Below are 18,719 nucleotides of genomic sequence, written 5' to 3'. Positions count from 1 at the left end.
GTAAGAAATAACACAAACTACGTAAGAAATAACACATTGTCAAACTACCTAGGAAATAACACAAAGTACATAAGAAATAACACAAACTACCTAGGAAATAACACAAACTACCTAAGGAATAACACAAACTACCTAAGAAATAACACAAACTACCTAAGAAATAACACAAACTACCTAGGAAATAACACAAACTACATAAAAATAACACAAACTACCTACGAAATAACACAAAATACTTATGAAATAACACACACATCCTACGAAATAATGCAAACTTCCTAAGAAATAACACGAACTACCTAGGAAATAACACAAAACAAAATTAAAAGTTTTATCCTTCTATAAACATCGTTTACGGTATAATATTTACTATACAAAGAAGATGAACGCACATCAAAGCAGTATTTTGGACAATCCAATTTAAAGTTGAATAGACTGAGGTTGTCCGATGTTATTATACAGAAGGACATTCATTATCTCCCTTTGAAAATGACTTATATACGCATTATACCAAACAATACAAGACCTTAAATTTGTTTGTGTTAAGTTTGTGGTTTAAATAGACACAATAATTGTTACTGAGTCTTTAAGGTACCAGGTAGTTTAACATAATATGTATTTAATGTCATCATTAACAACGAATTTAAAAATACCATTAAAAATTTGATCAACACAACTAGCTTTCCTTCGTAGCTTCTCCCGTGTTGAGTTCAATATCGTAGCAGCATCAATATTTATGTAGCAGCTAGTCTAAACGTACCAGCTACGACATTGAACGCGGCCCAGGTAAAAGTAATTTACTGGCATGTAATACTTTTAGTTTTAGGGACATATCTGCCCTAAAACTTATCAACTAAAAATCAAAAAATAAACTTTCCTATTTCAACACTATATTTAAAGCAGAAGAAAGTTAAATAAATATTAAAATATGTTTGCTGTTCGAAGAACGCTTGATTTAAACTGTTGTCATTCCGTCAAAGTATTTGATTTTAGACGACATTGCATAACGTCTTGTGTGCGTTTGCTGGACATTAAATTTAGTATATTGTCCAAGAATGTCAAACGGGCAAATCGAACGTGTGAGTGCTAGGATGAAGGGATCAAGCTTATCCGTCAATTATTTAAAAGACTCAAAAAATCAGCATACAACAAAAGAGTTTTCTGGTAACAACATTGACACGATTCTAATGCATTTTTATATAAATTTTCGGTGATTGCAATGCAATCGCAACTAAAGTTACGTCATTCTCAAAACATTTGAATTGATAGTTTTCCTCAACCATGAATTAACACTTGTCATGTTTTAAAACAGAGATTAACATTGATAGTTCATTACCGCTAGTGTATAAAGAAACTTTGATTTATGATATATACTATTGGCAATGGTTAGGCTACTGTAGAAAAAAGTTATAATTGAATATCACAATTTACATGTAAAATTTGTCTGTTGTGGTTATGTTGTTTTAAACATTTATCAAAAGACACTCTTTATCTAATTATTAATATTTTACTAGGGGGAAACCTGATCGAATATGAATGTTTATAGGCTTAGAAAGGTGACGTACATTTTTTTATGAAACCTCAAGACAACATTTCAATATTTGTTATAATCTAAAATATATTGCACTTCCTTATTCACTACCATGCAGTAGATGATCGACCTTATGCAAGTGCACATTTACATGTACATATATCAGACTTTGATTGATAAGGAACATTCAAATACGAAATAAAAGATCACTTATGGTCTGTTTTTAGGGTTCTTAATGTATAACAGCTAATATTATGGAAGAATCAATATATAAACTGAAAATAGCAATGGAAATATTTAATTCTCGGGTCAGAGTAAGAGTTGAGATCGTCTGAAACGTATTTCAAAAATTTATCTTGTATAGTTTTAATTTGAAAACATGATTTATTTCATTAAAAGTACATCATTATATAACAGAAGACCGAGGCGAAATGATTTATGGCAAAACACGTATTTTCTGCATAAAAATAAATTTTGTAAACAGTCTATGATATCCATGTCGTTTACTTATACAGGATATACTAGTCAAGAAAGGTAAAATGTGTGTCAAATATTTGAAGATAAATTAAATATACAAAATATTGCACAAAATTACTATAATATTTGCCTTCATTTCTTAAGAATAAAACGTAAACTGTATAATTTTCGAATTGGAAAAAGTATAAGTAATACTATTTTAAGTGAATTCATATCCAATGAATTATATAAAAAGCTTATGTTATATCATTATTGGTGCAATTAACGGTAAAAGAAAACTTAACGAGAAAATGATTAAACACAGCGAGAAGCTAATTAAGAAGAGTCACTTAGCCATGGAACCACTGACATCGTAATTAGCAAACAATAAATATACACAATTACTTACATAGCTCCTGGCTTCCTGAATTTATAAGATCCTTACATTGATCAAGAATAGGTTTTTGTGGGGAGGGTGTAGTTCCCCCGACCTGACCGTCACTGTTTCCTCCAGAATTTGGCGGGTAAGAGCACTTGCAGTCGATAGTATTACCGGAAGTTGTAAAATGCACTATTATTCCAACTCCGACAGCCAGACAGGCGGCTAACAGTGTCAACACGAAACCAGTCGCAGTGCTTACATAGCACCCGCTCTTTTTCTGTCTGCTCACATCGTTCATACTAGAACTGTTCTCAATGTTGTGAAAATCGAAACTCTCTGACTTCCCCATCAAATTAGCTTACAATACATACAGTAGATAGCTAATATACGTCTTACTCTCAATGTATCGTATTTCTTTGTGATGTTCGTATCAATAAACCCAAGTCTTTTAAATCCTCCCCAGTAAACAAGCGGGTGTGTTCGCGTTATATTTTATTTCCTTGACCCAACATATGAAATTGGATAAGTTTATTTAGGGTTTTTCCATCAACAGGTACAAATTTTAAAACGTATTTTAACCTCAATTTTTTTTTAAACGGTTACCATTATTCTATACTGCGATCTTTAAACTACTATTTTTAATACGGTGATTTAAAGATCTAATTTTAATAAGCGTGCCTTTATTGTTAGACGATATTCTCAAGGTGATGTTGACAAATATTACGAAATATGTGCACATAACATAAAAGGAATGAACTCAGTGCATACAACTGCTAAAGTTGCACAATAATTTTTTTTACTTTTAAAACTTTTTAAAATATGTTCATTTTAGTATAAAAGAAATGTTCAAAAGTTGAAACATTTGAATTACAGTTGATCAACCAATTACTTATAAATGCTTGATCCAATGACACGCCGAAAAGTCTTTTTACGTATGATAATTGAATGTCATCAAGAATTAAGATTTTAAGTCTATGATTTGTGGAGATAACACGAACAGATAGTAAAATCTTTAAACTAAACACACCAAGATGTTTAAATTAATTCGTGAGGTTTTTCCTTTTGAATTTTTAATTGGGAAGTATTCATGTCGCATACTACCGATTTATATATACCTATGGAGCATCAACGTTTATATCTATAACAATCTCTGTGTGACTTAAAGACGAGGATAAAATTGTAAACTTGATGGAATGCTTAGGGTTAAGACATCTTGTCAATGTGACTGTTGTACTTGAACGCATGATAGTAAAAGATCGAAACCCGGTGGGTGTTGCTTAAGTTAGGTTGTGTAGAATTTATAAAAATAAAAAAGACAGCATTTAGTGTTAATTGATGTTAGTAGCTAAACGTCCAGTGGCAAATATTTCATTAATGTTCAGGGCGAGAACGAATTAACTATACATACAATAGATGAATCTTTAATAGGTGTCTACATGGATGAACGCAATGAAATTTGACCTGCCTCTGGCAAAAGGTAAATTGGACAGGTACAACAATTTAGTCTGGTAACCTATCCCCTTGTCCCTTTAAGAGTTGGAGCACAGGTTCTTGTGAACAGAGGGTATGACACTTTTAATTGGCTTCCTTCCTATTCACCAGAAAAGGAACGTACACAGAACAAGTTATTAATTTACAGTAGACATACATTATATTTTATGACAATACATTTTAGAAAGCGAGAACAGAAAGGAGAAGTTGCAATCCAAAGTTAGGAGTCCAAACGAAAAGATGGAATCTTAACATCCAAACACTATTCTGACTTTTGACCAACCAGTGTGGTTCTTATCCCTTAATAACGTGTGATAATTGCAGAATCAAACAATTTAAATTTCCAAGTTCTTGGTATGACCCTACCGCATAATACTACCACGACCTCCTGCATTCGAAGCAATCAAGCTTCCGGGAGACCACGGATTCGATTACATGAACGCAATCGCTGAATTTTCAACCAATTAGATATACCGTTTTTACTGTAAATTGAAAAAGAGGACTTCTTTCACTTTTAAAAAAAAACTTTAATCAATCATTTATTTTTAAATCAGGCACTGAAAATTAGTTTTGCATTTTAATTACTTGGCAACGTGAAGAAACTAGAAATATTGCAACAAATGCTAAGAACATGAACATACAGGAAAAGCGAAAACAAGAAAAGATGAAAGTATATAAGCATTATCATGATTCAGATCGTACTCGTCAGACGATATTTTGTGGCGGGATTAACAATTATCACTTCGATCTCGCGAGCGTTCAACCCCAGACGTTGTTTTAACAGATTTCTTGTCTGTTGTATGGAATTTAATTATATTCCTTCAAGATTGAACATGGATTTTGGAATAAAAACTTGACATACGATGATTAATAGCTTAAAAAACTTGTTTACTTTATATATTTGTTTTAAGTTGCATCACGAAAAGCTTGATATCGATTTTTGCTATATACAGTCAGCAAGGAATTCATAATTCTGGGTTTTTTTTATATAACTTTAAGTGTTCGTCATTATTTTTGTTAATTAACCCTTTACATCATGTTTTTATAATAAATTTTTGATATTGTGAAAATTGATAAATATTCACGAAAAAGAGACGCGAAAAATACCAAAGAGAAACTCTTAAGTCGAAAACAAAATGACAACGGCAGGGACAAACGAATAATACTCAAAATACAAACAACAAGACGAAATACAATGTATAAAAAATAAATACTAAGAAGTTTACTATATAGCTAATATCTTTAAACTCTCCCTATATCCCCTGGATTTTAGTGGGGCTCGTCACGGTTATTTATTCAATATTTTATAGGGTGCTTGTCTTTTGTATTTTTTCTCAAGGAACGATTTTTCCGACTTTTCTTTTGCTAATAAGTTTAGATTCTCAAGCTTAATACATATTTTACTTTAGGCTCAATTTTCGAATGACATATCAAATAAGGTATGTTTCTTTCTTTATCTTTATTGATCACTGAAAATAAAGAGATTCTAATTTTCCTTCAATTATTTGCCACAAACGTTATGGCTCCATAGAAATTTTTGTTTTAGTTTTGAATTATGGCCAAATGAAACATGTTACCAATGAAAAGTTAAGTTTGGCAAAAACGATTTATGTAAATTAATAAATCTTAATCTGCTTTGCGTAATCTCTGGACGAAAACAGTCCAGGTCAGTAAAAAATGTTGAACGAAAAAAGATACAGAATTATTGATAGTTTTTTTAAGCTACAAAGTCCAGCAGCAGTGATTACATGTGTATTACGCTTTCTACACATACTCTGATAAACGGTACTACTTCATGATAGCGTCTCGAGGTACAATCATCTCTTCAAATGACAATTATTAAGACGTGGAATGTAGTGCTAGTATCCGTAATAGTCATTGAAATTTAAAATCCGGTAATAAATGAATATTGTCACGGATTTAAACATGTATATATGTATTTGCATACGTATATTTAATTTATTTTCCACTAATGGAGACAAGTATGTATTCACATGCACTTCTCTCCTTAAATACATCCGATATTAAATTTGAAATGTTTACAGAAGTTTATTGTTCGTATGCCAAAACACGACAGTTGACAATAACGTTCACCCATATTTATGTTTCTTTTCGAGAATACACAAAGAAGTACTCCGGTTTAATCACTTGATGGTCATTCGAGTCTCTGGTGTTCCAACGAATCATATTTATGTTAAAAAGACAAATATACTGTCTTTTCAAATTGTTCAATATAGTGGGGTTTTTTCAAGAAGCAGTATAAAAATAAATTTAGAGACTGGAATCGATTGATCGATCGATTGGTGTTTCACGTCACTGCTATCGCCACATTGTCAGATTTTGTTGCGGTCATTTTCTTTTATGCAGGAAGCCTGAAGATAAACACCTTGATCTTGTAAGAAAACTTACAAACCTAGTCAATTAAAATTGGAGTCGAGCACATAGGTCTGCTCCGCGCAGGACCGGGTTCGAAATTTAACCTCGTTCCTGACAGACTAGCGAAACAATAATTATGGATGCCGATTTGAATTTGCAGCACAATTTAGAATATTCAACTTTAATTTTCATATTTTCAACATAACTATTGTTTAAGATATTGCAAAGTCCATGTTTTTCTTTTGGAAACAAGAAAAAACATTCGGATAAAATAAAAACAGATGAGCAAATTACTTAATTGGTGCAAAACTTGACATAAGAGGATTTGTGGACAAAAAGTAACATTAGAGAAACGGTCAAACCGACAAATAAAATACAAATACAAAGTTCACCAAACTAATGTTCTCCCTCTGTTTGTGTATTCAGTAGGTTAAGTATAACAATAAAACAAAAAGAACTGCAGTGTGTATTTCACTGGTCAAGAAATGAAATGTTAAAAGTGTGTCTTCAACTGTTATTCTTGTACGCCACTGGTAATAGCGACGCTGCAATAAAAAACCAAAAACAAAAACGAAAGCAGTATGCAATCAAGTAGCCGTAACAGATAAAGCATCTCTTATTTAAACGTTATATAATTCTATCTTTGACAGGAGCCAATAAATAAATTGACACATCAGTTTATTTTATTTTTATTTTGATACTACGAAGTCAATCACCTTCTGATGATCTACTTTAGATTATATTATTTAGAATGTGATGTTTAGTTAAGATAGAGTTGATTTTGATAATCTACCGACTTTTTGAAGCTTGAAATATTTTTCGATTGATTTGTATGCGCAATCAAATTTTAAGGCATCAACGTTCTTGGATATTGGTAATGATATATATAAAAAAAAAAACGCTCGTTTTGTAACGTGCAATGTAGTTTTTATTTTGTCATTTCGATTTTAAATTTTACGTTTCTGAAATAACTGAAGGAAATATTTAGTAGGCTAGTTACTAACCTGGATAGAGGGTCCCGCTAACATGTTTAACTCCGCCACATTCTGTATGTATGTGCCTGTCCCAAGTCAGGAGCCTAATATTCAGTGGTTGTCGTTTACTGACGTGTTACATATTTGATTTTTGTTCATTCTTTTTTACAAAAAATAGACCTTTAGTTTTCTTGTTTGAATTGATTTACATTTGTCATTGCGGGGCTTTTTATAGCCGACTATGCGGTATGAGCTTTGCTCATTGTTAGCCGTACGATGACCTATAATCGTTAATTTCTGTGTCATTTAGTCTCTTGTAAAGAGTTGTCTCATTGACATTCATACCACATCTAGTACTGTACCAACTTTAAGAAGTAATAATAACTTTTGAAGAACTATTGTAGTACAGACCTACTGATCGTGAATCAATTTTAAATTTTAAACATGCGGAAATAATCGACTCAGTAAATCCTTAAAAGTGCATTTATACGTCACAGTGATCTCGTACTTGTATGGGACAACAGACCGGACGTCTCCAAAGAAATAAAAACAAAAAGACACCCAGTTGCAATACTGACATTCAAGCAACCACCAAAAACGTTTATTTCAAGAAAGAGTAACTTGATTTTAAATTAAATTGACCGACAAAAAAAATCAAAAGTAGATGTCATGTTGCAATTGGGTAAGCTTGTAGAATACAATATCTTGTCGTTGGTTAGATTCGATTACAAAAATCAGTACGTAATTCCCAATAAATAGTCCATTTAAAAATTAAGGAAATAAATTGCAAATGTTACTACTTTCATAAATTTCTAAATAGTATCTAAGCTTTTTATTTATACAAGTGTTTCTTTAAAAATCCGTATATCTTTTTCTTTTTACTCATTAAACACAAATAAAACACAAATATCGATTATCAGGCCTACATCACACACGCGCATCCTGAAAACTGATTATTGTGTCACTTGGCACGTGAGGTTAGAGCAAAAACTGAACATTTAGATATTATCTTTGACAGTTAATGAATTTACAGTAGAAATTTGTAATTTTGATTGACAGTTTATTTTCTGATGTTTGTTTCGCGTCTGTGGAAGTATTTATGGGTCATGTGCAGTTTTGATTAGAAAAAAGTAGATTATTCATTGACAATTGACATAGATGTAAATAAAAAAAATTACAGAAGCATAGTGTAAAACATTTAAGTATGGGGGTCCGGTTAGGGGAGAGGGTCTTCATTTATGTAATTTTATTTAAAGCCATTTTCTGTATTATATTTTAGCTCTCCGTTATTTTCGTTTCTCTATTTTTGTGCTAAGAAAAATGAGAAATTAAAAGCGATAAACAAACAATGTGTGCGAAATGGTTTTAATCAAAGGAAACTACATGTATGCAGTCAAATATCTTTCCCTATAAGCCAAGTCTTGAGGACATCATAATTCTGTTCACCCCATGTAAGCTTTTTCCGTGCACTCACCAACGCCACTTTCACACGCCATGATTGCATGTTTAATGGAGGTGTCTTAGCAAACTAAAAAAATATAAAAAAATAAAATAAACGGGACACTGAAAATTAATTAAGAGATTTTTTCAATAGTTTTACCTTCAGTTAATTGTACTAAAGAGGAAGTTAAATACATTATCTAAAATGCGCGTCTGATGCATGCATATCGATAACCGTTTATGTTAATGTTATTGTAGTTGTAATTGTTAAATTGTCACTGTTTTATACACTTACAATTTAAATTATTTTATTTTAATCACAACTAAACAATAATTTTATAAAATTATGTGCGTTAAGAACTAGATTGCGCATGCTCATCTTTATAATATTGTTTTCAATAACAAATGTGTGGAAGTTAATATCAGGTGGAGCTCTGCGTTGAGCAAAAAAAGTAACCAGAGAGTATAAGAAAATCATATTGTTACCCCTGGGGTCTGTTTTATAAGACGTTCTCCTAACCCACTGAGTTCAAGATGTACTTTCGTAGCTCAATGTCTTACGGCTGACTTAGTATTTACTAATCAAAGCGAAGTTGTCCCATCACCATAGTAATGATATTATCAATCTTTCCTTCTGAGTCGAAGTTCCCGTAGGTGTTAGTGGGAAAAATTTATATTGACTCTACATGGATAAACCAAGAAGATTCCAAATATCTGAAAAAAGAGGCAAACACAGCAGTAGCGAACATCCTTAGAAATGTATTATATATAAACAGCTAGTATGTTGAATAGTTAAATATTTTACCCCTTCTACTTCATGGTAAGAAGTAAATGTTTCTATCAACTCTGGGAATATTGTATCTGGTTTTATTCCATCCTTTGCAAGTCTAAAAATAAAATATGCAAGCATAGTTTAATTGAATAAACACAAGCGACAACACCCCAACAAAACATTTACCGACATAAATTATATTGTTTACATAATACAATTGTATAACCAATTTTTACTTTACATCACCCAAAATCAGGGGAAAATATTTGAATCAACAAGTATTGATTGATTTGTACTTAACGCCTTGTACATCGTATGCATTTCAGGACGAACATATGTTTATTTGATATTAATACATGATCAAATGTATGAACTAAGATTTGTGCTTGACCGTTGCATGAGCAATATTTTGAATCATACTCACGGGGATAATTTGTTTATTGATGAGACGTACGCAAGACCCGTGCGGTGACGATCAAGGCCGGCAACCTATACCTTCGGTAAAAAAAATGCATATGATGTAGCATCAGACTACACATGAGCCGATTCTACTATAAAACTACAAAGCTTCAATCTTGAGACTGCACATGCGAAAGCTACAACATTAAGATACACAAGATACAGATTTAACCCTAAGACTACACATAACGAAGCTTCAACCACATGACAAGGCTTCGATCTTGGGACTTCACATGACAAAGCTATAACATTAAGATACACAAGATAAAGATTTAACCCTAAGACTACACATAACGAAGCTTCAACCACATGACAAGGCTTCGATCTTGGGACTTCACACGACAAAGCTACAACATTAAGACTGCACACGAAAAGGCTTCAATTTTGAGTTTACATATAAAGAATATTTAGATATTTTATGGCCAAACGCGATAAAGCTTCAGAATTATCGTGGCTTTAAAAAAAAACTTGTTTATCCAAAAATGCTAAACATATATACGCTGTATGCTATTTTAAGACTTATGAATTTTCCCGCGTTTCGACTAGTAATAGCGGGAAAATGTCTGTATTAACGGTTTGTAAATAAGGTATTGTCCAATCAGGATTTGTTTGTAATCAAAATTGATTACAGGTAAAAGGTATACATGTAAATGTATCTCACTTTCTAGCCGTCCTTTGAAGTGTACACATCAAAATTACATTTTTGATAATAGTTATCAATATCTCAAAGCTGTGGGAGTATTGTATATTTTTAATTTTTTGAATTTTCTATTTCGAAATGTTATATAGATTATAAGTGTAGTTTTTGATTAGGAATGAAAGTTCATTATCAATGCAGGTTCTCGTGTTGTCCCTATGAGACGGTCTGTCGAAAGATATTTTTGCTGTAGAACACAGGTTTCCAGAGCTTTTATGACCATCAAAGAATGTATGGTTTTATCTCTGGTTTTTCCTGGGCGTGTCTTGGCCGTTGGTACGGGGAAGAACTTTCTTAAGTTAGTTGTAATGATCAATGATTATAAAATGAATGGATGTCTACTTAAACAATGTTTATCATATTTATTACATGTTGTATATCTAAAATAAAATCCGGCGTCCAGCGTACTTGACGGGCTAGTCGGCAAAATTAATATTGTTCTTAATTTGTATATTAATTATGGTAAACGTACAAAGTGTTTATGTACGATATGGTGTAGGCCGGTTAGTAGGTAATAGAGTAAATACCGACACGTTCTTTAAGGAATATCGATACGGAAACGGTTAAATATTTACCAATGGTTCGGTATAATTTCCACCAATTTTATATTTAATTTCATCGGAAAATCTCTACACTACAGAGTAAATAATTCGACTACCTTTTCTGTACTCATTTTTTTAAATTGATCTACTAAATACGTACCTATCAACCAGATCTGAATTCTCTGTAAGATATTCTAAAGACAGTGACCGTCCAACCTTATTTTTAGACAGGTATAATAACGCTTTGGTAAATTCTCCTTGTCGAATTTCCTCTGAGTTTATGGTGAACTTCATAAATCTACATGTATTTGAAAGATAAGTAGACATTTCTTTCTTTCTTAAATTACATGTTAAATGTAATGTGATTTTCATTTTGGAAAAACAGTTTTAGATGTGCACACTTATACGAAAAGTGCTGTTTAAAAACAAAATAAGAAACCAATGAAAATACACGTTACCAAAAATCAAATGACAAAGAATTGGATGTTAACAACCATTATATGTCATTGTACGGCTTTCAACATTGAGCAAAACTCATTCCGCATGGTCAGCTAAAAAAAAGACAATCCGAATTATAATAAATATTCTCAATCAAATAATATCAAATGAATTTTATCGCGAGAACATGTAGGCTTCAGAGAATACGTCAAGTATTTGTGAATGTCGATTTCTACGCCAAATAAGTATTATATAAGACTGCTGTAACAAATTAATACCGTCATAACAAATAATAACAACAGAAATAAACGATCAAATAGAGGGAAGTAAGAGCTTGGTGTCATTACTGCACGACAAAGCACGGAATAAAACTTTTCTCTCTGGTGGGCTGCTTGACGATTTGAATTTCTTAGGTAACTCCCATTCCTTAGCTCCACCGTGGCGCACTCCAGTACAATAGACAGTCTCTCTCAGATTTACATCAATTCTGGAATCAATAAATGTAGTAATACTATATTCTATAATTGTAGTAAACTAATTTAAGAACTCAAATACATCAACATTTTGAAAATATTTCTCGACTTACTTTCTTTTTTTTCTGCATTTACTGGCTTCAATCATTTTGTACATGTAAGTGTTCTTCACAACAAATAGATTTGACACAGACAGTGTTTTTTTTCATTGAAAAGAAGACATCAGATTCGGCTTTACTATGCATTCACAACTGCATGGGTGTTAAGCAAATACTACGTAATTGTCTTGATATTTGCGATTGGAAGTTTATGAATCAAAAGTCCATGGATGTAATGAATCAAATTGGGTAAAAAGTCCATGGATGTTAGAAAACATTCATTTAAACTTTGTTCAATATTGGTTGCGTGTGTGCTTAGCATGTTCACTTAAATTAACACGGAAAGCATGTTAAATTAAATTTGCATTACGAAATCCATGGTCCAAATTTACAGAAAAATGGATAAAAAAAACTAGAGGCTCTAAAGAGCCTGTGTCGCTCACCTTGGTCTATGTGAATATTAAACAAAGGAAGCAGATGGATTCATGACAAAATTGTGTTTTAGTGATTATGATGTGTTTGTACATCTTAATTTAATAAACATTCTTGCTGCTTACAAGTATCTCTATCTATAATGATCTTGGCCCAGTAGTTTCAGTGGAAAATGTTAGTTATAATTTACAAATTTTATGAAAATTGTTAAAAATTGGCTATAAAGGACAATAACTTCTTAGGGGGTCAATTGACCATTTCCAAATGTTGACCTGATAAACAATTTTACTTCATGTCAGATTTGCTCTTAATGCTTTGTTTTTGAGTTATAAGCCAAAAACTGCATTTTACCCCTATGTTCAATTTTTAGCCGTGGCGGCCATCTTGGTTCGATGGCTGGATGACCGGACACATTTTTTAAAGCAGATATCCCAAGTATGATTGTGGCCAAGTTTGGATTAACTTGGCTCAGTAGTTTAAGAGAAGAAAATTTTTGTAAAAGATAACTAAAATTTACGAAAAATGGTTAAAATTTGACTATAAAGGGCAATAACGCCTAAAGGGATCAATTGACCATTTCGTTGACTTATTTGTAGATCTTACTTTGTTGAACATTATCGTTGTTTACAGTTTATCTCTATCTATAATAATATTCAAGAAAATTACCCAAAACAGCAAAAAATCCTTAAAATTACCAATTCGGGGACAGCAACCCAACAACGGGTTGTTTGATTCATCTGAAAATGTCAGGGCCGATAGATCTTCACCTGATAAACAATTTTTCCCCATGTCAGATTTGCTCTAAATGCTTAGGTTTTTGAGTTATAAGTCAAAAACTGCATTTTACCCCTATGTTCTATTTTTAGCCATGGCGGCCATCTTAGTTGGTTGGCCGCACACATTTTTTTAAAGTAGATCCCCAAATGATGATTGTGGTCAAGTTTGGTTCAATTTGGCCCAGTAGTTTCAGAAGAGAAGATTTTCGTTGATTTTATTACTACCACTGGGTCGATGCCTCTGCTGGTGGACTTTTAGTCCCCGAGGGTATCACCAGCCCAGTAGCGAGTACTTCGGTACTGGCATGAAAATACGGATTTTTTGTGTTATTAAAATTTGCTGTTACAAAATATTAAAAATTATTATAAATTAAGGAATGTATCTCCCTCGTGCAAAGCTCTGATTCCTTTCACGAATTTGGCTATGCTTTTTGGACCTTTTGGATTATAGCTCTTGATCTTTTATATAAGCTTTGGATTTCAAATATTTTGGCCACGAGCATCACTGAAGAGACATGTATTGTCGAAATGCGCATCTGGTGCAACAAAATTGGTACCGTTGATTTTATTACTACCACTGGGTCGATGCCTCTGCTGGTGGACTTTTAGTCCCCGAGGGTATCACCAGCCCAGTAGCGAGTACTTCGGTACTGGCATGAAAATACGGATTTTTTGTGTTATTACAATTTGCTGTTACAAAATATTAAAAATTATTATAAATTAAGGAATGTATCTCCCTCGTGCAAAGCTCTGATTCCTTTCACGAATTTGGCTATACTTTTTGGACCTTTTGGATTATAGCTCTTCATCTTTTATATAAGCTTTGGATTTCAAATATTTTGGCCACGAGCATCACTGAAGAGACATGTATTGTCGAAATGCGCATCTGGTGCAACAAAATTGGTACCGTTGATTTTATTGTAAAAGTTATCGACGCAGAACGACGACGGACGCAGGCTGACGACGGACGCAGGACGCAAAGTGATGGGAAAAGTTCACTTGGCCTTTTAGGCCATGTGAGCTAATAAAAAATAGAGAAAAAATATAGCAAAGAATAGAGAATAACGGATTGATACATTATAAAGAATAGAAATAAAGGGAAGACCCCCAATCCACACCATCATTTTTTTGTCACAACAATACTCATTATAACCCTTACGGATTACTCCCTTTACTCCCCGTGAACAGTTTAAGGGACGACTTTGCCGTGAACAGTTTGAGGGACGACTTTGACATTTCTATACATTCTCCGTCCCCACTGTCACACGCCATGTTAACTATGTTCTTCATTGCAATTCTACAAGTTTAAAGAAAGAAAATAATATGAATAAGTGCCATCTAGATAGATTATCTTGATGTTTTTGTACGGTATCGTTTATCCCCCGATAATGGAGCACTTAAAATAATTACAAATGAGAATAATATAGATTTTATTCGCAAATAAAACATTGTATATTCATGCAAGAATTTAAGCACTGGTTACAAGATTGTCGATGCCACTGAAGAAGAGCTTTCTCACCAACAAAGTTATCAATAATCGGTAGACAGGAGAGACTAAGTTATAGTCGCAACCATACTATAATTGATAAGTAGGTGTTGTTGGTTCATGACTGTCATATTTGTTTTCCAAACATTGCTCTGTTTTAAATTAGGCCGTTAGTTTTCTCAATGAATTATTTCAAATATTTCATGTCGGTGCCTTTTGAAGCCAACTATAAAGTACGTTTTTTCTCATTATTGAAGACTGTAAGGTTGTCTATAATTGCATACATCAACTTCATCTGAACTTTAGTAGATAGTGTTCTCACTTGCAATTATGTCCTGCTTTTCATATGAATATAGGTTTTAGAGAATTGTATACGGTCGAATGTTTCGTTTCGTCATTTAATGTTTATTTCAAATTGGTTGATTTATGAAAAGAGAACATTATAGGAGAACAAAAAGAAGATAAGAAATATCTCATTTACTCGTTTCCAAGAGGTTCATGTTACTAGGCGTTCGATAGCAAATATTGTATTTTTCGAATATTTTAAAATTTCCCCGTACATGGACGAAATACATTGACCTAATAAGCATTTTCATCATAAATTTAAAAAAAATGTGGTATGGGTGCAAATGAGACAATTTTCCATTATGTATACTTACTTTTCTGTGTGATTTTCTGCGGTATTATTAATATACTTTCGAAACTGTCTGGTAAATATTTTCTTCGTGAATTCCTGCAAATACCAAACATGACAAAAAAAAAAAGGGAAAAAATGAATATGAATGCCCCCGCTCAAGCTTTGACAATGGAACGGGCGGACGAAAGGATGACAAGACGGGCGGTCAAGGGTAGCACGTAAAGCCACAGTAGACAACGGCAGGCAATAACAAAATATATTAATTTTGTTATTTTCTTTTTTATTTAATATAAAAGATTATGTTACGTAAGATAACAAACATGATATTCAAAACCTTAAATAAATTCAAAGACCGAAAAGGCTATTATATCTTTAATTTTGAATTAATATTGGTCATTCATACAAATGATGAACAAGTAATTTGTTTTGCTTAGAAAGATAATTGTTTTGCTTTTTTTTTTATTTCGAACTTCTTTTAATTTTTTTTTTCTCAAAAGGACTGTTACCTTATTGCAGAATATACTTGAATGACATGCACAACGAAACAATCAACAATCAACATTGTCTTATAAAACTTTAAATAAAACGGTTTAAAATGGTTATTTGGTACTTAGAAAAAATCCACGGGAAGATTCGTAACTGTCCCTCTTATCCTCTTTTAATAAATAAATATGCATCAATGCCGAAATAACATAATATGTTTACAGAGAAGGTACTTGAAATTTTTGTTCTGTCTAACACATCTTTTAGGTAGTCCAGTTCCCTCATTGAAGCTTTGAGTGGTACATAATCATCTTCATCAGGCAAATACTCCAAGACCTGAACAGCGTTTTCTGTGGTTAAATCACCAAACCTAAAACATATAATTTAATAATTTTTATTTGATAGTTGAAAAAAAGTTAAATGTTTAATTCATTTGCACTATATCGTGTGTCACAAAAACCGTTATGATTTTTCGATTGGAAAACATTCGCACTCACTTTTTTCATTTGCCAATGGTTAGATTGACTGCAGAAAAATATTTCGATAAACAATATTCACCGTCTGATAAGTCGAGCCATTTTCAAAAGTTGTACTTTATCATTGTTTAGGAATTTTAAAAGATTGATTGATTATTTGGCTTATAAACGTATACATTGTAGTTGCAAATATTTCATAAATGTTGATGACGAGAAAAAATCAGCAATTGATACGTTACAAGCACTGAAAATCTAAATTAGTCAATTTGACCAATTTAATTAGTCATTTTGACTGTCCTCTAGGTGACAATGCACTTAATCATTTTGACTATGCTCTTAGTCGTTTGACTAGATGATAAGTCACATTTGACTGGGTAGGGTGGTCATTATGACTATGTTAGGAAGTCAAAATGATCATATGTTATACTCGTTATGACGAATTGGATTGTTTAATTGACTATGCACATTTGTCAGTTTGACAATTGAATGCAGTCCATATGACTAATTGAAATAGTCGGAAGTGACCATGTTGGTTAGTCAACATGATTACTGTGAATAGTCACGACTGTTAGATTGTTATTCTAATTTGTGTTGTGTTTTTTGTTCTACCATTTATTTTGTGTGCGTTTCATTCCGTTTCGTTTTTGTATGGTTCAATCATTCCTTCTGTTATTCTACTTTTTGTTGTTTCTCTTCCATGGGATTGACAAATACATCTGGAATATAATATCATTAAAAATACCACAGCAGCAATACTAACAATGACAATAGTATAGGACCAGAAAGTGCTCAATGTTCAAAACCGTCCTATATCTTAAGTGTCCATGTGTAACCATTACTTAGTGATACATATTAAAGTCTAAAAATCAAATAAAGAAAATAAATTTATTATATCAAAACTCATTGTTCATTAGAAGTGTTTATTTCAGATATTTTGTCGGTATCAACTCAGCATATGTCAGTGTGGTATTCTCTATGGTCAAAAATCTCTTAGCGGTGTTCATACAAATAGTAATGTCTTCATTTGCTGAAAAATATAAATATATCATTTTAGAAGCTAAAATATAACAATGAACAAGTATATCAGTCATGTTTAAAGTTTGAAGAAAAAAAAACCAGATTTTAAAATCTTTGATCTTGTGATTTAATCACTAATCTTATACAATAAATTTGTAATGTAAGCACCGGGATCTTGACAGCCACCCATCTTATACCACAACATTTTAATGTAAGCACCAGCATCTTGACAGCCACCCTGAGTTTTTAATTTATTGTTGCTGATATCGATTGCAGTGTTTGTTTTTAACAGTATTTGCTCAGGTCAAAAACAGATATCGTTAAATACTCTTTTCAATCGACAATGCGTTGTATGTGTATCAAAATTGATATCCCGTATACATATCCCCCCTTTTTTCAACATGTGCCGATATTACTTTCATTTATACTCTTTTTTTCTTAAATTCAATTTTTGTAAGTTAGAAATAAAACAAAAATACATCATACTTACTTAAAACAATTGGTTTATTTGACAAAATAACAGTTTCCGTGCCTTCTGGTTTGTTTACATCTACACCATCTATGGAACAAAGGGAACGCGAAAGAGTGCGCGTGAAAACCGATACTCTACACCACGTGGTACTGTGACCACTCACATAGTCACTTGACCATGCAGGTAGTCATAATGACTTGATGGGTAGTCATATATGCTTTTGACTACCTTTCGGCTGATATTTGACTAACTGAATAGTCATCGTGACTAATTTAGATTTTCAGTGAGTCCAGTAACAAAAGGCCGTCTGGGTTGTTGCAAGTGTTTTAACATTTAGATAATGAGGTATTCTCACAGTGGGTATTCTGAGTTATTGTGAAAGAAGAAACATTGTTCTAAGAAAAGAAAACCAGAAACAATTTGTTGTTTAGAGTATCATAAGTTGGAAGTTGGAATCACTTTGGAATTTAAAACGATCTAGTGCAATACAAAAGATGGACGAAAGATACTAGAGGAACAGTCAATATAATTTATTCATTTCATTTTGGATAAGATAACGTTTGCTGTCAATTCCAAGATTTGAATTTGTGATCCTTGTCAACTTCGTATTGATCATGCATGTACGAGTGTTTTTTTCGAACGCAATTAATCAAAGTGTTTACATGTAGCTGTTTTCTTTGTGCTTTTACAAGATCTTCACTATTTTATTTTCATAAAAAAAGCTTGGACTTTATAACTTGCTTTGCTTTTTATATAAAGAGTATATTTTTGCTGGGTTTGTTTAAACATACATTTTCTCATTTGAGTTGCA

General features: G+C 32.3%; 1 protein-coding gene across 2 annotated transcripts in view; it reads right to left on the bottom strand.

Annotated features, from left to right (window-relative positions):
- The window catches only part of LOC134719048 (aminopeptidase N-like), a 56,907-nt gene extending 54,013 nt beyond the window's left edge, over positions 1–2,894 (bottom strand). Inside the window, exon 1 of one of the 2 annotated variants that reach the window (XM_063581983.1) lies at positions 2,393–2,894. In XM_063581983.1, the coding sequence (XP_063438053.1) occupies positions 2,393–2,718 (326 nt within the window). In that variant the 5' untranslated portion in view covers positions 2,719–2,894. The remainder of the gene's footprint in view (positions 1–2,392) is intronic. The other variant, XM_063581982.1, reaches the window with a different exon arrangement.
- Between the last annotated feature and the right edge of the window lie 15,825 nt (positions 2,895–18,719).

The sequence above is a fragment of the Mytilus trossulus genome, chromosome 5 (genome assembly GCF_036588685.1).
Source record: "Mytilus trossulus isolate FHL-02 chromosome 5, PNRI_Mtr1.1.1.hap1, whole genome shotgun sequence".
Classification (NCBI taxonomy): domain Eukaryota; kingdom Metazoa; phylum Mollusca; class Bivalvia; order Mytilida; family Mytilidae; genus Mytilus; species Mytilus trossulus.
The sequence above is the reverse complement of the archived record's forward strand: the minus strand, read 5'-3'. Positions and strand labels throughout refer to the sequence as shown.